This window comes from Hypomesus transpacificus, chromosome 6 (assembly GCF_021917145.1).
Source record: "Hypomesus transpacificus isolate Combined female chromosome 6, fHypTra1, whole genome shotgun sequence".
In the NCBI taxonomy this organism is placed as follows: domain Eukaryota; kingdom Metazoa; phylum Chordata; class Actinopteri; order Osmeriformes; family Osmeridae; genus Hypomesus; species Hypomesus transpacificus.
In genome coordinates this window covers 1572972-1594816 of record NC_061065.1, presented here as the reverse complement: position 1 = coordinate 1594816, position 21845 = coordinate 1572972, and the positions used below count along the sequence as shown (strand labels likewise).

At 42.5% G+C, this 21845-nt stretch overlaps 1 protein-coding gene across 2 annotated transcripts in view; it reads right to left on the bottom strand.

Moving 5' to 3' along the window:
- Positions 1-301: 301 nt before the first annotated feature.
- The window catches only part of tmem132e (transmembrane protein 132E), a 277060-nt gene continuing 255516 nt past the window's right edge, over positions 302-21845 (bottom strand). For both annotated transcript variants that reach the window (XM_047021185.1, XM_047021184.1), the window contains exons 5-9: positions 18204-18347; positions 13491-13696; positions 10828-11107; positions 6906-7100; positions 302-4137 (exon numbers count right to left, since the gene is read on the bottom strand). In XM_047021185.1, coding sequence (XP_046877141.1) covers positions 3088-4137; positions 6906-7100; positions 10828-11107; positions 13491-13696; positions 18204-18347 — 1875 coding nt within the window. In that variant the 3' untranslated portion in view covers positions 302-3087. The remainder of the gene's footprint in view (positions 4138-6905; positions 7101-10827; positions 11108-13490; positions 13697-18203; positions 18348-21845) is intronic.

Genomic DNA, 21845 nt, shown 5'->3' with positions numbered 1-21845 from the left:
ACACTTTACATTGCCAGTACTATACAATATGTGAATAATATTCACATTTATTGATAAATTACACAATTGCTTGTACTGCTGCTTTTCTCTATGACAAATGGTAAATGTTGTTTTTAAATCAATTGTTTACAGTAGAAGCATCCAAACATTGCTATTGCTACCCAGGTGTTGGGTCACAGAATTTATTGAAAAACAACCATTTTGATCTAATTGCACAACCATTTCATTTGCGACATGAAGCATCCCTGTCAATCCCAACAGTGCATTTTAGAGAAAAATGATGAGTGAAAAAGACAAATAGTTGATGTATTGTATTTTATCTTTAGTACTTTACATGTAAGGGATAGGGAAATACAAGCGTTTTGCTTTTTTCAGGAGAATACAGGAAACTGAACAGTGCCTTTGTACATGAACATATTATCATCAGTGTAGTGGCAGCCTTGCATAGCCAACAGTCCAGCTTTTCTATTGGCCTTCACAGGGCATTTTTCACACATTTTTAAGTATTCAACAACATGTTGTGAGGATGTCAAGTATCTAGTAGCAGCTTGAAGAAAACACAGAATGTCCAGTATGCACACCTTCACCAAAGTCACATTACCAAAAATGCATTTACATATATATACATGAGGGAGGAAAAGTATAAAAATGATGCGAACCATAAAATGTTTTGAAGACATGGTTATGAGTGATATTTTGAAAGACAAAATCAACTTGGATAGTCCATATATCACACAAATATCATAAAAAGCTGCTATTAGAAACTCCACCCACTGCCGTTAAGCAGTGGCACCAATTTAAGTGGACCACGGTAGTACCTGTTGTACAAGAGAAGAAATACCAATTTGATGATCAAAGTACAGTTGAGAATCATACATTCATCCTGAGACACCATCAGTTGAAATGTGAGTTTAAACTTTGGGTCTTAAAGAAAATATTTGTCAGAACTGCTAATAACCTCAATCCTATTGTAATATAAAGATTGAGGTGAGGGCTTGGATTGTCCCGTTAATGATTTTCAAGATTGTGTCCATAAATATTTGACAACAGTCTAATGGGGTATAGTTACTGTATAAAATAAAAATGCATACATGGTGTGCAGTAAATCAATTTCATAATGAGATGAAAGGAGCTAAATACCAGGTATGTAAGATACTGTAGGGGTAGGGGTGAAAAACCTCTAACTGTGGTGTTTGGACATAATCTTTGTTCCCAAAACAATTAAATCCAAGCCCATGTGGTATAAAAACAAAAGGGAATTTTAATTTTCATCCTGGATGTTATTATTCACTCCTGAAAAGAGTAGAGCAAAACCTTAGAATAATGGTCTGTGTTCAGTGCTTTATAAACACAACACACAAATAAAAATTTCTACACACCCTCAACTACAAATGGCATCAGTTTGCTCTAAGCCTCTTTGTAATACTTTTAATTTGTGCAGCTTCACTAACCAAAACTTGTATCATTCTCCTTTTTTTTTTACAAACTAGTCCTGAGAAACGTTAAACGTTTGCATGGTCACACCTCCATTGCAATGGCATTCACATTTGTACGTGTATCTGTAATGGTTTAAACCAGTTACTGTACAATGCAGCCTCTGGTCTTATCAACCACGTATCTATCAGGCCAACAGCTATGGCTATGTTGAATTAAAATATAATATTTATTTGACTTAACTGGGGGGGAAAACACATTTAAAAGTGACTTCATATAAAATAAATGGTGCGTGATCAAAATCATGACATTGGGATGATCATGAAACAAAGGAATGAAAATGAATGGAGGGGTAGTCTTATTGGTGGGATGAGTTCCTTTGCTTTTTATGTTTTATTCATCAGGTCTTGGTGTACAATGGGACAGTATCAGTAAAAACTGCAAAGAAATTCTATTAATACAGTTGGAAACATCCCAATACTCAACAGCTTTTCCTCCACCGTAGCAGTGTGAATAACTGGCGTTTTAAGTGAGCGTCAGTTTGACACGGTATGTACATAATAGGAAGGGTGTTAGGGCAGGTCTGACACTGCATGCATGGAATGCATGATAACATATGTCCTTTAGTATTGTTTATGTTTGATTAGATAAGAATTACAATACAAACACTTACAAATTTGGAAATAAAATAGCTGATTGTGCCGCGGTATCTCCTTTCATGCAACAAATGTTAGAGATCTTCAAACTTGAAGATATACAATATACAAACTCTTGTCTTCTTTTGATGTAACTTGACCTTTGACCAGTTTAATCATTTTTGAATTGTTGCCCTCTGCACTGCCACTAATCAAAGTGTTTGCATGGTATTTAGTATTGACCAGTAAAATCCAATCGATAAGGCATTAAACTTGATCAGGACAAGTCTGAACCAGTTGTAGGGTACTGACTTTGAGAAATGTAGCAACATTTCTGTTGACCTTGAATTAAAATTATAGAATGTAGTGCACCAAGAAGAACCACGATGAAAATTCTGCCATCAAAGAATGTTTCCCTAGCCTGGCCAAAAAGAAAATACTAAATGAATCCCAAACATGACATGGTTCTTAATGAGAGTTTTTGACAATTGTGTGTCCATCATGTTGTCTATGATAAAACCATGGTTCTCACCAATGTTTCTTTGAAATGGTAATCTGCATATCAAAGGCCTCTTTGTTGGGGAAGGTACTTGAAGATTTGATAACCAACAAACACATAGCCAATACCCAACCCACCACACTGAAAACACTCCTTTCTATATCAGGCTTGCAACTAAGCCCCCTAATGGGAAAGCTGGACCACTTTTCAAATCCATCTGCAGTAGTAGTGCTTGCTTATTTGTTTTTCCCATTGAAAGTTCACTCCCCTCCCGGCATGGAAGGGACATGCATACAAAGCCATTTTTCCTAGAGATTTAAATCCTCTAGTCCAGTCTTTGGCTTTCCACAAGTTTATTTCAAAAGGTTTACAGGAAACAGCACTGTGCAAAGAATGAAAGAAAAATGAACCCAAAAGTTGGCCTTGGTTTGTTTGTGAAAAGTTATCTTCCTCTAAAGTGAAAAATATAAAGGATAAGTCTTTTTAGAAAGCGCTGAGGGATACAACAGGGCCCCCCCTTCAGGCTATTTCTTTTATTCTGCGCATGTAATCGTGCAGTTCCTCTGGGTCTTGGAAACCCATGTCCTGGCACACCCACTGAATGTTCTCTTCGTCTGTTATGGGGATCGAGTTGTAGGGCATGTCCTCCGTGGGGAGGGTGGTAAATGTGGTGAACTTAACCCTCTTGCGCTTGGAGGTGGGTGAGTTTGCCTCTTCTCCGTGCTCCTTCGTGGAGCCCCCAGAGCTGCCGTCGCCTCGGCCATGCACCTGGCTCTGAACACTGGTCTGGGAGCTGCCACTGCTGTGGTGGTCACCGTGACAACAAGTCTGTACTCCCTCAAGAGCATTACTGGGGCTCTCCACCTGCTGGGGTGAAAGGTCACTCTGGGTTCTAAGTGGCTGTCCGTTACCTAAAAACACCCAGTGGTGGGAGTGATCCATGTTGGCCTGGCCCTCCGGGGGGATCCTCTTGTGGCGGTATTTCAAGACAAACACAATGCAGTTGATGAGGAACACCAGAATGGCCAAGCAAAACACCCCAAGAAGGGCGTACATGCCGATCTCCAAATCCGTCATACTGCGAGGCGAGTGGATGAAGTCGTCATCCTCCTCCTCCTCCCCCTCCGTGGGCCTTTCCTGGTTGCTGATGGTGGGGAAGTTGGTGTAGTCTATGGGTACGCTTGCCGGCTGCTCAAAGCCTCCGCCACCGACGTTGGAATCAACAACCAGCGGCCGCCTAGTGACAGGAGCCGGCTCCGTCTCGGTATCTTCCTCTGAGTCTTCCTCAGGGCCAAAGCGGACTTTGACGTACACCGGGGCGGCAGCGATGACGCTCTTGCGCTTGGTCTTTTGGCACATCTCGCAGATGGTCATCTCCACACGCACCATCTCCCCAGACCCCTCGCCCTCGGCCACCACCACAGGCCAGCGCTGTTGGGACTCCTGGGAAACACTGACCACCTTGTCGTCCTGTGTGGAGGCGTTCAGGTTGTAGTCCTTGGGGTCGAAGAAGGTCAGAAGGGAGACAGTGCTGTCACTGTAGTACAGCCAGATGGACAAGCTGGACTCCTGAAAACATAAGGAAAACAAGTACATAATTAGAAAAGATAGGGTTACTGAGGTATCAGTATATCAGTTGGATGGATATGGGTGCATATATAGACAGTAAGAGCTAGAACTTTTGTTCTAGCTCTAAAGTTGCATTTTCCAAAAATACAAAATACATTTGTATGATTTCTCCAAAAGGATATTTTAACGGCGCTAACAAGTGTTTCATGATCCACTGTATGATGCAAGTATCTGTGCCAAATTCATCCTTTCCAGCTCTCTCCAATCAATTTTTTTTTACATCGGCCACATGCCTTGGCTTTTGTGCACACACAAACACAAACACAAAAAATGTGGTACAGTTCCTTACGGAAAGAGGAGAAAGACAGAGGGAAGGGGGTAGGCGGTTATCCTGCAGGCAACAACAAACAAACAAGCTGAGCTGCATGACCAATATGACAGCTTGCTGACAACTTTGTCTGGCCTTCACAGTAATGGCAATGCTTGTGACTGTGTAACGGCCATACTGTAAGAAGCCTGCTTTTTGACAATGTCCCTCCCTGCTGAAACAACAGCTTGAGCCTGTTAAAATGACTGGAAAGAGGGGGGGGAATACAACAAATATACTGTATGAAATACAATAAAGATACTTATGAAATGTCTTAAACAGGAATGTGGTTTTACATTCTGGGGGAAAGGTACAGTACAGTAATGAACTCAATTCTGTCCAGAACGGCCCCCTTAAACAAATGGGTGGCTGGGAGGGAAGTAAACTTCAAGGTTGCTATGACATTCATGTTGAAGGCCTGGCCTCAATCATCTCCACTTCTCAAGATGAAGGAAATCTTTGATATAGATGCTTTAAATAATGCAGTGAATCTAGCCCTCTATCTCTTTGGAACCAAATTAGTACACTGGTGCTCACATCTAACCCCGCCACCACACCCACAAGGTGTCTTAGGACATTGGAAAGGGAGTAGGTGGGGGATAACTGGGCTAACATCTCTGTCCGAGGAAAAGATTTACGGAAATCACTCTTAAGTTCGAGAATTGCCGACTCATGAAAGTAAGGATTCAGGCAACCATTGTGTCCTTGCAGATGAAGAAAAGTTTTTGTTCTACGCATTTCTGCTCAACCACACGGCCGGCTGGATGATCAGGCATGACCAAAAGCAACATAAATTAATCAAATGCGAACACTCTAAAAACCGATATGGACGGACTGCCTGATACAAAGAGACCTTGCTTGTCCATTGTCCTCCGTTCAATGTTTATGGCTTTCATTTGTTTATAGAGTGAGGGGAACGTTCTGCAGACGGAGGTGGAGGTTTCTCTTGTGAAACAGAATCAAATGCTGTGAAATAGCCTGATCACCCCTCAGAGAGTCGTGCCCGACCGGTGGATTGGCTGCCTTTTACGGCCCAGGCCTCGAAGTGCACTAAAGACAATACATTACCTAAATTAAATTTTAAGGTGGTCAGGCACAGGAAGGCTATATAAATTGGAATTTAATGCCAGCTTATTCTGACTGAACCTCGGTTCCGGTGCCGTTTTGGGTTTTGGATTGAGGTGCAGAGAGCTGGAACAAAGCGAGCTCCCCAATGGGGTATTGGGCAGTGACTGTCAAGCTTGCTGGTGGGGAATGAACATAGGGCAGACACTTCCACAGCCACACCAACATTCTTCAGTCACACAATGAGATCACGCCTCCCTATGAAGGTGGAACACTGCAGCCAATTAATTCTTTCGGGTGGATTACAAAAGCCGAATTCCCTTGTTGCCGCCGCCGAAGTACGGCCACTGAGAGAGACCCTGTGCTTCTCTGCCGCTTATTAAACAAGATGTCTCTTCGCTGGTTTGTGTGTGATGTTCCCTGGGAGCTGGGTTTCATAAATCAGACAATGTTGGTCCAGTCCTGCATTGGTGAAGAGCTGTTTGGGTGTGCTGCGGTAATGAGGCAAATGGACTAATGAGCACTTCAAGCGTCAACAGTTTGTCTTGTTTGTGTGTGATGACATAAAAATTCATAAGCTGCTTAACCCTAACAGATGTTTCCTCTTGTAACATTTTAAGATTGATACAAGGTCTCATATAGGGAAGGCATGTAGTGTCCCGGACTTCTCACAGAGGTTCTCTACAGAAGCACACTCCTGATGGAAAATACACTTGTTAGGTCACGTTTGTGAACTTACTAGTCAAGTAAGTGTTCTCAAAAGGGCACCAATTTCAAAAAAATTAATTTGTACTCCCAACTGAGCGCACACCACATTGTATTCCTCATTGTACATGAGTATTTCTGGTCATGTGCTCTGAACAAAATGTTTTTCTAATTTTCTGAATTTGTGGCTGTTCTCAGTGCTTATTGTAATGTTTGACTGCAAGGGAAAGTACAGAAAACATCCAGTACTATTCTCAATTTACGGGTGCCAATCCAGGAACGTCATAAATGATTGCCCTTGCTAAACAACTGTGTTCACTCAGTGCAAACCAACAGTTTTCCAGTGCAATAGATGAAAAGGAAAAAAAATTATAATAGCCCTTTGTATTTTGTTCTATATCCTTGTAGATCATTTTCCATATCAGTACAGGATCTAATTACTATGTGTTAATACTTATTACAAAATAGTGTTTGTGTTAGCATATAGGAGGGTCTGCGCACGTATGCTGTGACAGTAGCAACCACCTCAACAGGGTACAACTACAGGCCAATACTGGTCATCCAGAGTCACACCAGCAAGGCCTTTATTACATCCATTCATCCTGATAAGTGTCCCCGGGTGTACCCTTACCTGCTTTGGTGCGGTGAGTGTCTGCAGGCCAGTTGCCTTAGCGACCATTGTGTGACTATTCCCAGGGCTGGGCTGAAGCGCCAGCGCCAGGCTGGAGATGGCATGGACGCGCAGCTCCAGGATGGACACCTTCTCGTCGGTGACAGAGAAGCTGGTCTCGCCCAGCACCGCCTCCACGGCCAGCGGAGACTCCACCTGTGAGGGGGGGGGGGGGGGGGGAGCATAGACCCTATGCGTTTATGCGCGTTTGTTTATGCATGTATCCACGTCCATCTGTCACCCAGTAAACTTGCTTACTTGAGGGACTATACAGAATGTGAGTGTGTTAGAGATTGAGAAAATGTGATTCCACTCCCCACCTGTTATGATCTGTACACCGTATTTTCGAAAGTGCACTTTCATACCTTGGAATCATGGCACTGAATGCTGACTCGCCCGTCACTCGCCCGTCACTACTACCCTATGTCCTCATACTGTAAGTCTGGCTGTGTTCTCTCATTCCTCACATCTATAAAGTCTGACAGTCTGGAACGTGTCAAGATATGCAAGAAGCTCTCTTTCAGATTAACTGACAGGTTTGGCATCAAAGGAAGGTGTTTTTCTGTGGGGACTTTTTCCTCATTACCGCAATTGCTTGTTCACCCACAGACTTAGCACATCATTAGTTATCTAAATATTGCCCTTGTCCTCATCAGAATTTGGCTGCGTCATTACTGTTGGAGAAAAGCTAATACTAAATCAACTGATCATAGTGGGCATCACCATCCTCACACTTTTTCATTCGGTCTTGAAAGACCATAATAATATTTTGTGGTAATTAAAATCTTAGCCCCAACCACCCACACACACACAACCGCTACATTTCAAAAATTGTTTGCTCTATGGCTCCCTGTTCATTTTCTTCCTCCCTTTCTCCTCTTTTTCTCAGACCATTTAGAATCAGACAACTTCACTCTATTCACCCTCTCTCTCTTTTGCACTCATCCTTTCTAAATGTTTCTCTCTCTTCCTTTCTTTTTCCTCAACAGGAAATTATACATATAAATGACATGACTTGAGGAGGCTATGAGGAAAGGGAGGGACATATCCAACACAAAATGATACCCAGCCTAGTAGAAAATTTTTCTACAATGGTTTTGCTTGACATCATGAGCAAGATAGATAGAAGGACAGGATGAGAGCGAAGGGTAATACATTTACATTTATTCATTTAGCAGACACTTTTAGCCAAAGCGATTTCCAAGAGAGAGCTTTACAAAGTGCATAGGTCACTGGTAATAACAACAAGATAGCCCCAAAACATGAAGCACATATTGTGAACAACCAAAATAAGTGCCAAAGGGAAGAACCATAAGAGCATATAGTTAAACAAGTTACAATTAAACAACATGAATCGCTACAAGTGCAAGTGTAAATTGATGTGTTTGTTCATTAGGTAACAGCAAATTTAAATATTATACCAAGGCCAGGGGCGAATCTAGGTTCCCACTTTTGGGGGGGCTAAGCCCCTAGATAAAACTTATAAAATAAAAAAAAGTTTAATACTTACATTAAAAAAAAAGACCCAGGTCAATAAATAATTAAAAGCAAAACCTATAAAACACATTTAACTTTACGCATCCCCTCCCATCTCTTTATGGGAAACTCCCACTTTTCCCTTGACCCACCCGTGAATGCATTTGCATGACACAGAAAAACACAATTTGCCATTTTCAGTTCCCGCAACAGGCAGTCTTTGCTTTTACCTCGGTGCGGCATGTTTGTACATACCTCGCCATGCTTTTACTCGCACGTTGCGATTCAAATATGGCTGAAATGGGTGCAAACGCGTTAGTACATGAGGCCCTGAGTGTTTTATGTGTTAATTACTTTGTCTTTGCATCGTACCAGCTGAGTAACAGAATGCAACCGTTTGTGATCTGACGTAGATAGGTCGCTGTGACGTAGATAGGTTGGGTTTTTGCCCCGCCTATACAAAACCTGAGCTGAAAACGGGAGAGAAACTGTTCAACGGTCTAAATCCACATTGCAGTGCGACAAAGTATTTGCGCTTTGCACATGCTTTCAGGAACTCATTTCACATGTATATAATGAACTGAGAAGCAAATCATGGAATCTGCTTTACAGCATCTTTAAGTGTTCCAGTTAATTGAAGTAAACTTCTTTATAGTAAAAGAAAGTGAACCCTGGGATGGACAAAAGTATGGATCTGCATGACCTCTAAAGTTTATCAAAGCTGAATGATAGATCACTCTCTCAACAATAGAGCTGTTTCCTCAGTTTTTCTACAAAAAACATTGAAATACAGTGTTCTGGACAGGGCCATGGGTTGGGCTTTGAAAGGTGTGCGTGTGGGGGGCTTTTCACTCCCGTATCAAATACAGCAATGGGGATATAAAAAGTGAGAGGGACAAATAAATTTTTTAGAAAAGCCAAAGCTACTTTACTCAGGGACTGGTCAAATGAATTTGATCCCCTAAAACGGGTGGACCATGATCAAATTTGATGTAATTCCATAAGTCCTGGTTCATGATTTATGGATGTAAATACCCTTAAATGTAGAGAGTAGGACAAAACATTTCTCCATTATTGAATAGTGTCAATTTTCAAGTTTGGTCCTTGTCCCTATAACAGTTTGGTCAAAAGATGAGTACTATTAGTGGACCTGAATGCTATGTTTCTAGATTATTTCATCCTCTTTAAGGCCATTAGTAGAAAACGAGGAGCTTCTATATTTAAGATAGAAGACAAAAAGATAAAGACAGAAAGAGAGAGAGAAGTGGAAACAATAAGAGTGTGAACTAATTGAGGGGGGAAAAGTAGTGTGTCATGTAAAAACATGACACACTACTTTTCCCCCCTCAATTAGTATGAAACCCACCAAAAAGCATGTGGATGTACTCAAACCTTTTATAGTACCATATTTTCAGGCACAGGCAATCATTTGCTTTCCAGGAGGATAGGGTGGGAGACGTTTTTTTCTGAAAAAGTACCTTTAGTCTATTCCTTTAATTGTTAATGGCCTTGCTGGTTTCCATTTAATTGGTAACCTTTCCTTTTTGCATGTGTGTATTGAAATAAAGTACTTTTTTGGCAGCCCCTACAAAAACGAGCACCTACAAAAGTCAAGACTATCAGATTAAATGGTTTCCAATTATCAAATTTCCTAAAGCACTCTGCTCCTATTAACTGATTGTCTTCCACAGGATATTCATTTAATAAAAAAAGGTCCCTATGACTCATTCATTTTCATGAATGAGCAAATTAATTAAATAATTTAGTTTGAGAGGATAGATGATTCAAATCATCCAAGGGGCTGAATATCTCAATAGGTTGCACAGAAGTGAGACATTTTCTAGGACCAGGCAAGTCCGGCAGTCTCTCTGCCCAGTACAACATTCCGCGAGCTAGAGATCTTTTAATTGCTTTCAGTCCTCAATAATTTGAGTTTTCTAAGCCATCAATCATGCAAGTTAGAGGCAGGAGGCTGCACAGTGGTATATTAAGCTGCCATAGAGCGTGTATAGCCTATGTCTATACAGATGAAGCCATCGTGAGTGGCTTCAAGGACAGAAGCAACAGTCAGATCTCATTTATCATTTCATCACAAGTGTAAACGTAGCTTTCATTCCTCCTCCTCTTTTGCAAGTGTAAACCGTTGGGGAAAAGTATGAAGGCTAGCTACCTTGTTCTCATCTGAGAGGCTATCCTCCATTATGGCATGTGTGATGACACTCAATACCCTGCATATCATATTTCATAAATCGCATCAACGTGACCATGACCTAAATAATTTTTTTAATGTCCATATGTTTATGAATGCAGGAACTGTGAGCAAAAAGGAGGGCAGGCAAGGGTGTCCATTTTCAAATGTTTACTTATTTTTCCTTTTAAACAGAAAAGCAACTCCCAGGTGTTTTACCTTTAGCGTGGTGGAGCCCAGCTCTAGGCCCACCAGGACGGTGCGGTCCACCAACTCCGCTATCCGGGGGTCGGCCACCTTCAGGGAGTCCTGTACCAGGTCCGTTACATCCACCTGCCAGTCGGGCCCCAGCATGGTTATGACCTGGTGAGTCCCTTCAGTGGAGGTGGTGTGGAACTGGGTCAGCACCTTGACCACGGCCCGTTGGAACTGCAGGGTACAGCCGCGACTCACACGCTTGTCATCGTCGTCGTCTTCCGTTTCGCTGTCCCGGGTGCTCCTGAGGGGAAAAGAAGAGAAGTAGAAACGTGATATACAGAGCCGATAAAGTAAGCTGTATTAATAATTTAATAAGTGTTTCCATACACATGTTTAACTTGTTCAGCCTCAGGCTGTAGTGTAGAGAAACCTGTGATGTGACTGCTAAAACTCCCAAACGTTTGAAGGCATATCTGTTTGTATGCACAGACATGCACAAGTTGTTGTCCACTGTTAGAATTTAGATACACTGTATACTGTAGATATAACGTAAATACATTTCTCAAAAAAGTTATTCTGAGCGCCTCCTTTTTTTCTTCACTGCCTCTTATAATTACATACTTTGATATCACACATCACAGCACTTGATAACAGAGTTAGGGTTAGGGTAGGTGTAATAGACGTTCCAAATGTTAGACATCTGTTGATAGTATCAGTTGTGACATGCACTTTGCTAGGAACTACTCCAAACCGGTGTTCAGGTAATCTGAAAAGCTTTGAACAAGCAAAGAAACCTGGACGTCCTCCATCCCCCAGGTGCCTAACGTGTGTACTGAAATCTGACCAATCTGTTGCACCAGAAGACATGCATTGCCAAACCTCCAGCCCATCCTACCCCAGCCCCATCCTCCTTCCCTGCCAGTGCTTCTGACAAGCTACTAGCTTTTCCTTAAATACTATAAAGCCCTCCTTCCTTCCTTCCTTGGCTAATTAATCTTTGCTTTGACTTATCCATTGGAGAACTTGAGATTCAGGGCCGTCGTTAGGGGCTGTCAGTAACTGACAAAGCATATCCCACCCATTGATTCCTGGAGATGGACAGAATATTAAGCAGCTCTGTCCCTGGGTTTGTTCCCCTAAAAGCCCCCCCCCCTCCCCACACACACATACCTTCTCAACCCTGTGGACACGTACTCCATCCAGTCTTATTCTGAGGTAATGCTAATGCATGTAAGGTTAAGAGGTGTTTTTCTGGTTCTTGTGTTTATAAGCTCCTTGGCCTCTGTGGGTGTGTGGAGGTGAGTCTCTTGGGTTAGGAGTCACGGAAGGTGAGGGCGTTACTTTCCCTCTCAAAGAGTTTTATGACACGCTGTCATAGACACAAGTCAGGGAGAGTTTGCCTCCATGTACCTGGAAATATTATGCGTGGTTTCATGTTTTTTTCCCCTTTTTTTCCTCGCAAGGGCTTGTCTGTTCCTATTAGGATCTTTGATTCTCCAGGCCTACCTGATTTCACTTTGTTCCTGTTTAAGAACACAATGCTGGATTACACATTCAGTAAGCAATGCTGCGGCAATGTAGCAGAAGTACAATGTGGTCCAATAGAGCCAGCCACTGGATGAGCTTCTGGCTCTAAATATTTTGGACAAGGGATGGCAAACAAGGAAGGGATGGAGATAAAAAGAAACTGAGAAAAGGGTAGTGGGAACAGAGAAGAATAGAGAGACAGAGAGAAATGGACAAGATAGATAATGGAGTTATGTAATGAAACAGACATAAAACTGCTTCAAAATTAAAAGCGTGGCTTTGGCTCTGCCTGTTGTTCAACAAAGAGGGAGAAAGTATTTAATGCGTTATGTAGGCCTAATGTTTTTTGACACTGTTCTGACATTGGCATCTAGTTAAGTGCTTCTTGTTTGCTAAAAAAGGTGGTCTGATGTTGCAGACAGTTTCTTCCATTCAAAACAAACACATCTGAAGAAACACGCAGTTCATCATGCAGTTCACAGTCTCACGGTCTAGACGTTTTAATGACTAAAAACTTAACATTTGTTTACTACCTTTCAGCTTGTGGATTAACACATGATCTTCATACTGAAGTTCTGTAAAATTAAGGAGATTTCTATTTCATAACTTAAAACCATACATTGGCTGGAAATTACAAGACCCAGCAGAGCACACAAACATACCACCTAAATTTTTCTCATTATATTGTGAAAAGGGGGTTGTTTTTGCAGGCATTTTGTGTTGATCAAAAAGTTAAAAGCAAAGATGGATTCTTCTGACAAATGTTTAATTGGCAGCATCAGTAGTAAGTACAACAAACACTTGGAACTGTAAAACTTGAAAGATGGCAACCCTTTCTGCACCTAATTACCATAGGTTCTCATTGATAATATACCCAGACCTAAGTGTATCACCTAGTATTGCTACAATACCAAATATCACTACTAGTTTATCACTATTGTACTACCAATCACTAATACAGTACAAACTAACACAACTAGTTTATCACCTTGCACTCATGTTGAACCACCTACCACTACAAATGTATCACCTAGTCCTGCTGTACCACCTAGTGCTACTAGTTTACCACCTAGCACTACTACTGTACCAACTAGCACTACTAGTTTACCACCAGGTACTACAACTGTACCATATAGCTACAAGTATCAGAGTCCTACCTGCGGTCGGGTAGAATGGGTACCCTCCAGCCCTTGATGAAGCTCAGGTTGCTGTCGGACAGTTCCAGGTGGAGGGGCAGCTTGGGCACCCACACAGTCAGCTCCAGGGGAGAGCTCAGGTGCTCGTAGCTAAAGATGACTCTGGCATTCATTGAGCCCCGTGTCTCCTTGCCGTTGACAAAAACATAGTCGCAATTCATGGATACCTGTGACAAAAAAGGTGTCGAAACGTCAGCATATGATGATGGTGGAGTGGGTGACAGGGATTTGGGGTTTTGGGGTGGATACTGTACAGTGTCACCTGTTTTATCTTGTTGGATTTTCTGTCCCTCACAGTTGAGAATGACTGGAGCAGTGATTTGCTTCTTTAGCTTTAAGAGTATTTTAAATGTGCTGTGTATTTTTAGGTTGCATTAATCTTCTTTTTGGTTGATGTTCCAATAGTATGCCACTAGGGGCTGTATTTTTGCAATTAAGAAGAGATCTGGAAACATACTGTAAACAACACAACTCTAATTTGCATCTCTCCTAGAGTGGAAGAACTGGCCTTGAGTGAAGGCAAAGCCTATTCTAAGCCTATAAACTGTGTCTCCCCCCTCCCCCAGCCATCACTGTTTTCACTATTAGGAATGTCCGCAATTATTTAGACACATGCAGTATGCTAACAAAAGCTTTACAGCCACAGATAATTCATACAATGTGAATGCTTAATACACCAAGGCGCACACAAGCTATTCTTGTTTACCTCCCTCACCCCCTATCCTTATGTAACCACAGCCACAGTTCAAACAAATACCACATATCCCATTTAATACTAAATTATTTACTGTAATTGATGTGTGTGTGTGCGGGGAGGAGGGGGGTTGCTTTTTAGGATACCATCGATGATTTATGTAGCAATGGGAGGCAGCTGACACTGTAATCAGAGAAGCTAATCTCCTGCAAATGGAGGTCGGGCTCGCCAGTTCTATCAGGGCTGGGGATTCATCATAGCCTCAAAGAAGATATGGGTAATAAAATATCCCGTCCGCACAAGAACCCAGACAGGCCTATTCCGAAACGGGAGCAATACACAAACTGCGCTGAAAGGCTCTTGGAAAAAGGAGGGTGCAGACTTGGACTATACTATAGACCCCACACACAATACAGCAGTTTTTGAAAGGTCTTGATTTGATTAAACCAGAAACCTTTGTTTGATTGTAGTTTGGTAAGTAAACCAAGTGAAAGTTTTTTTATACTGTATTTTAATCATGTGTATCCAAAATAAAGTGTAGGAAGGTAGTTGAGTCATGTCATCCGAAAAGTTCTGAGGGGTCCTATGGTATCTCTGAGCTGGTAGGCTACCTGAATGTACCTGTCCTTCTCATGTACACACACCCACACCCAGTAACACACACACTTCTGCATCATGACACAACATACCCATCCGCACCTGTGTCCCCAGTATGGCAGTCACACTCTATGCTCCCTATGCCAACAACTTCCTCTATTTTACAGCCATTCTTGTTAGCCTAGCTGGTTGTGTGGCTAAATGCGCTAACTCTGGCTCCAGCCTCACCTCCCGTGGCTGCGGCTAATTTACTTGGCTGTCTAATTGGGAGTCAAAAGCTGTTAACGACTACTGGCGTCAATGCCTGAGGGGCCCAGGGAAAGAGCTCTCACGCACAGAGATGCAAGACGCTGCTGGCCAGAGTGCTAATGCCACCGTTAATTTGCACAGTCACCCTCCATGAAGCTAGTAGATTGCTCGGGTAGGTCAGGGGCAAAGAGACAGCGAGGATCAACCCTATGGAGCATGTTTGGTATGGTGGAGTTGGGGTTGGAGCGTAGTTTTCCCTCAAAGCTGATAGAAAGCATGTGAAAGTCATTGTACACAGTTAACCCTCCAGAGGACGGGGGGAAATCAGGATGGTACTACTTTGTTGACATTGTCTTCCAACAGGTGGCGTCATTGGTTTGTCATGGTGGTGCCATTGCCAAGTTAATGGGCCGCTTGGGTTTAATGCAACGCACTGTAAATTCCCTCTTAGACATCAGGCATGTGGAAATTGAAGGCTAGGAGGCTCCTGTATGTCTGCATAATGTTCACTGGGCTGTCTCATTCATAACAATCGAACAAGAACAATTAGTTTGTTGTACAACGATTAATACACTGGATTTGGAGCCAAATGTCTCATAACCATCATGTCGAAAAAACGTTTGAAATGCAGGAATTTTTCATGTGGACTTGTAAAGGAGAATAGGAGTCACTTGGGTGCATTATCCAACTGTCATCATCATCCTCGGGTCTGCTGTGGGCCTGGTGGTATCACCTGTTTCTTCCGGAGTTGAAGCAGATTGCAGTCCAACACTAAGTAAAGAATGCTGTCTCTGTGTTCGCTGTGTTCGTGTTGAGTGAGGTGTAACAAGATGGTGGGACGCTTCGAGGCCCTCATGACCGTGGCTTCGCGCATCCTTGCCGAGTAGGTGAGAGAAGATGTGTCGCCACTGATCCGTTATCGACAACGACAAGGCGACCGCTTAATCCCTGTCATTTTAAATGTACCTCACCCTCTCTCTTTTTCGTATGTTGATCTCCCTTCCACACTACAGCGCTTCTCTTCTTGGCGCGCCTCTCTCTGTGCCTAATGGTGGAGGTGTCAGATCGGTGTGTGTCTGCGACGCTGAGGATGGGGGGGGGGGGGAGGGGGCAGCAGTTTTCTCTGGCCAGGCAAGATGACCACTTGCATGGAAGAGGGCTCTCCGATGCAGACAACTCCTTATCTGTGTCCTCAGATGGGAGCTGTGACTCACACGCAGCCCAGGGAGTAAGGATCAGCTGGGTGAAGAGTCATGTCTTCTGCTCACTGACGAGGCCCCAGAGGGTTCCAGCCGTCGCCTCGCGCCCCAGTCCCTTGCTGCACACACACTGTCACTCCCATGTCCCCCCATCCCCCTCCAAATAAAAACCTTGTCAGAGTAGAACCCAGATGCGTGCTTTAATAACTATCCCTTTGCGGTTCCACACACACAAGCAAGAAATATGTACACAAACAGAGCTACTGACGCATGCACCGACTGTCACACACAGTACAGTCTCCACATCATAGTCAAATGGGATTGGGTTTTCCGCCAGCGCTGACATATACCATGGCCTATTTACTTAAAAAATAGGAAAAACAAACACATAACACAACAAACTAATAATAGCAGCAAAGAAAAATTAGAGAGGCAACCAAAGTTTGAACAAAAAACTAAAACATTAAACATTTTGTTTGCCATGTAAAACATTAATTGAATTACTTAATGGCCAACACTGCTCGTATTTCCTACTATGGATATTACAGTATAAATGACATGGAAAGGCATTCTAAGGTATTTCAACATAACCCAATAAGAGTTTGGATAGCTTCTTGGAAAAAAACTGTCTGATCTGCATGACTGCTACAACTGCCATATGAATAATGAGGGGCCTGTTAAAATGTGAGGAAGAGTGCACAACCTTTGTTGGGTATGTGGACCGCTTCATTCTTTATATTCTGTGTAGGGCTTTTTATTGAACTGTCAGAACTCATGTACATCTCCCCTTGAGGGGCTCATCTTGAATTAGCCTCTGAAGTTCAATGGCGGGGGCATCGAAGCAAACCCAATCCCCCCACCCCTAATGTCTTGCCTTAACAGAAGTGGGCAGTGACCATTTTAAAACCTTCTCACGCCAAAGAAAGTAATGATAAAATGTCAAACTTTTTATTTGCCCTCGGACATGTGGTTTTCCGCTAGGCGCAAAGACATGTCAATGTCAGAATATGAGAATAATGGTATTGGGTTTGCGTATATCTTGATTGAAGTGGATTTTCTCAGTCAGCAGACTGGAGTCCTGTCTGGTGCAGCAGTACATCAAGCTGCCTAACACCACTCTATGATCTGAATAGTCTGAACCTCTTAAATGATCCCAGTTCACACCAAGTTCATTTTCAATATCTGCAAAGTACTTACATGCAACCCAGATATGAATAAAAAGTGATGTTTGTATCACGTTTCACAGTTCCCCACAGGTACTTTAATACTATCTTATAAATACATGGTGGAAAGAATGGGAAAATAACTTGTATTCAATTTTGGAGGTTACAGCCTCCTTTATCCAGCCTTCAGCAATGAAATAGGATTTAGCTCTTGCTGCTCATGGGGGCCAGCTATCTAAATTTCAGTCTTTATTTAATCCACAAATGGGAGTTGATACTTTATTCTCCAGCCTGAGGTTCCCTGTGGGCTGGGGAGTCGTGTTTGTGATTCATCCCAGGACACTAGTGCTGTCTCCTTGCCTGCAGCCAGCTGGCTTGGCTAAGTGAATGAGCGTGGATGGCGGGACTTGCACCAGATAAGCAGACAAACCTCCCCCCGTCTGGGGATGCTGTGACTGGACTAAACCAGGCAGCACTGGGGTAGTACAAAAATGCATGTTTTGGAGCTATTATGTTGTATTTTTTTCCAGCCCTTTATTGATTTGGATGTAACGTGAGAGTTCGAACATTCATTGATTCATCCCCCGGAGTTTAGAGGCAATTGAATCAAGGGCACATATGGACAGACGTATAATGAGATTTTGAAGCTTGCTTGATGGTATCTTGAAGCATAGGGGTGTCTCCATCAGGGTTTAAATTAGCCTATAGGGATGCCTGTTCAGACTCATTAAGACAGAATGGCATCTCTGATGGGAAATTGCTTTTACCGTACCTTCACAATGTCTTCATTGGAGGACTTGCACTCAACGAATGACGACACATCTGTGACAACCCCATTCATCTCTATGGAGACCACCTTGACTGGGATGGCCACGGTTCTTCCAGTCAGTATAGCGGTGTTAATGATCTCGGTGTCCTGGGGAGAGCAGGAAGACAAATATATCCGGTTACCCATTTCCCCATTAGTACAGTATAACTTGCTGCTTGGAACGAGAACATTTCACAGCATTACAAAAAGGAAGTCCATAGACTATGCCGGAAGCCATTCTCAGTGGTAGACCCGGTTAGATTTTGATGCTGCCCTTATGGGTTTTATCACATTCACTATTCATGTTCAAGTCTATAGACATTGAGCTGTCCTTAAACAACCCCATGAACACTGAAAAGAAAAACCAAAGAAAAAAACTGAGCAATGCACAAAAGCACATAATAAACATCAGTTTACCACACAAAACAGAACATTTATGTCCTTCCACCCTTCTAGCTGGAAAAGTTTGATTTTCCAGCTAAGGCAGCTAGCACTGTTACAGTAGTGGTGAAGGAATTGGCTAAGGCGAACGCTAGCGATCAGAGATGCTCTAGGCAGATACAATAGTTTTAAACTTCCACAGAGAACCCGCCCTTAAGGAAGTTAACACTTGTCAATGGAGCGATTCCAGACCCTCTGTACAAATTAAATGTACGAGGGTCTGGTTGGTTAGGACCAGGCTAGGACCGTATACCAAGCAATGGAAGCTGTTCAGAGAAACATGCTTTTGTTCATGACACAGAGATACACTTGCATAAACTTCAATATGACAAAAAATAAAACATTCTAAACAGAACTGGACATAAAATAACTAGATTTGCCTTCATCAGTCACATAATGCCCTCACCAGTAACAGGTCACGTTCTCTCATTTGCATAATGCAGAAATGATCCAAAGCCAGTGTTGGGGACAAGCATTGCTGTACACTGTCCATACCAAAGCGAAAACATTGGCTGCCCTTCTCCCACTGCCAGAAAACTGAAACATGGTTGAAAACTTATTATAAACAAGTCTAAGACTGTAAGCAGATTTACACTTTTATTATGACTCCGCTGAGATAGAAACAGCCAATTAAAATGCACGTAGGGCCTTTCCGTTGGCAAAGTTTGAATCAATTCATTATTTTGGATGGAACTTAAGCTGTGTGGGGGTACCAAGTTTGACTTTAATTTGTGTCCCTTGTGGCCCCCAAGAGAAAACCCAAAACATGCAAATGTGCTCTAAATGAAAACAGCATATTTTAATACTTGTCAGGTGCTGAATTTTTATTCTTAATGAGACACAATATTACATGTTACAAAAAGAATGCAGCATGAAAGACTGGAGAACTCTCATATTGATCTCCTGTGGTTCGTGATAGAAAGTGAGTATTCAAGGCCCACAGACAGACAGATGTTTAACATGACAGAAGTTTAACCCAAAAAGCAATCAAAAATAGGAATATGATGCAACAAGCAGTTTATATCACTATCAGTCTCTTGAAAAACCAAAGTATGTTTGGAAAACCTTGAGATCCAGTTAACCAATACTACCATAAATGGTCACTGGTTGTTGACAGATCAAATGAGATAAAATGATAAGGCAATCATAGCTTCAAGAGAATGTGCATTCCTCCCAAGTTTTACGACCCCACAGTCATGACAGGGGAATCCAATACCACAAATCATGGGCTCCGAACAAAATAGGCCCTCAATGGCTTCATAGCACCATACCAGACTGCTACCCACTAAAAGGTAAGCTACCCTCCAGTGTTCCTTCATCCACAAATTTTTGTCATTCAGTCTAATGCAAATACACAAAATGGCAATGGTGGATCAGACAATTTACGATGGCAGTAAGTGCTAGCCGCCTTGTCCATCTTAATGAATGAGAGCTTATCACGAGGGACGAGTGCTATGAATAACACAGGGGTGGATTACAAAGTCGTGAATGGCTTTATGGCCTGTGAGACACCAGGGTGAACACTTTATATCTCCTATGCATTAAGACACACAGGAAGGAACCAGTGAGGAATAACAAGCGTGTTCTTTTTCCTCGGTTTAAGGGAGGCCATTTGTGGTTTCCACAAGAAATTTTTGATGTAAAAAAAAAAAGAAAAAGAAAGATTTCCGTTATTCTTTTGGTTACGACAAGTCCTGCGAAACGGTAGATTCGTAGGCAAGTCTACAGTATCAAAGCCGTAACAGTTTTCTGTGGCTTGCCTGAAATCAAATCTGTCGGCAAATGCGTGTTGTGTTTTTGCTTGTGTATGTGTTTTTGGATGTATGTGTGTATGTCTCGTGTGAATTCATGCCACAGGGCTATGCCAACAGGAGTTAAACAACATGTTTTATTCATAACCTGTTTGCTACCACGACAGCAGCACTGTAGCTGTTAAAGCTGCTTTCCAGAACCCACCCCCCCAATCCCTCCACACTCTCTTCTTCCTTCAACCTCACTTTCTGCCTCCTTGTTAATAAGGAGAGAGGGTTTCAGCTGCATGGTGGCGAATGAACCTGGGAAGGGTCTGATGGGTTAAAGTGATGGGCAGCTGGTCTGACTTAGCCACATCCTCCTGGAAGACCCCCCAGCTCTGCACTGTAAATTCACAGCCTGCTCTTGCTCTCGCTCTCGCTCTCGCTCTCTCTCTGAGTTGTAGCCACTCAGCTCAGTCTGGCGGTGAATCTGCTTGGCAAAGCTTTCCCCCCTTCTTCTCTCGTCGTCGTCCTTCTTCTATCTCTTCCCTGTGCGCATGTTGCGACTAGAGCTGAATAAGAGGGATTCATTTTCGTGCACTTAGTGTGCTGTGTCCTGGCCCTTGACAGTGTACTTATAATTGTTTGTGTCTGTGTGTTCTTTTCGATGGTCTCTCGTCTGTGGATGCTAAAGAACACTGATGTGAGCCCTATAGATGAACAGCAGTCAATGGACGAGTCAGCCTAGAAAGTGCTTTGTAGACTCAGACTGTGAAGTGTCTTTAGCACTACAATTATTCCACACATCTGGAGACCCCAGGGTATCATCATTGTTGGCCTTTCTGTGACTCCTTACTCCTCTGATGAACTCTTAAATCCAGCTCTGGGGTAGCCTAATCTGAGCTCTTGAAACACTACCATGTTTCATGAAATCTTCAGAGGTTGTGTTTTTTCAGCTAACAACCTTCGAAGTTGAAAGTGATAAAAATAACTCAGCACTTGCACCAAGTGTGATTTAAAAGTGCAGAACAGGTGTTATAGTATTATATAAGGGGCTTGAAGATATATGCTTAGCTTTAATATTTGCTTGACAGTCCTCCAAATTTTGTTAATAGGGAGGCACTCAAGACAAACGAACGAGACAGAAACTGTCCTTTTGGATGCTCCACGACTGTCTCCCAATTACATGATTAACGTCCAACAATCTGTTTACGGCAGACTAATTGGCCATTTTCATGCGATTGGAGAAGAGGTACAATTAAATGAGCATTAGACCTTCAAGTGTTTTCGATGGGGACGCTTTAAACTTTAAGTGTACTTTCTTAGAAGGTCAATCAGGAAATCAGTAGGATAAAATACATTTTGATTAACTTATTCCTAACAACAAAAAAGGGACTGATGTGTGTGTGAAGTATTTTCAAAACATTCTAGA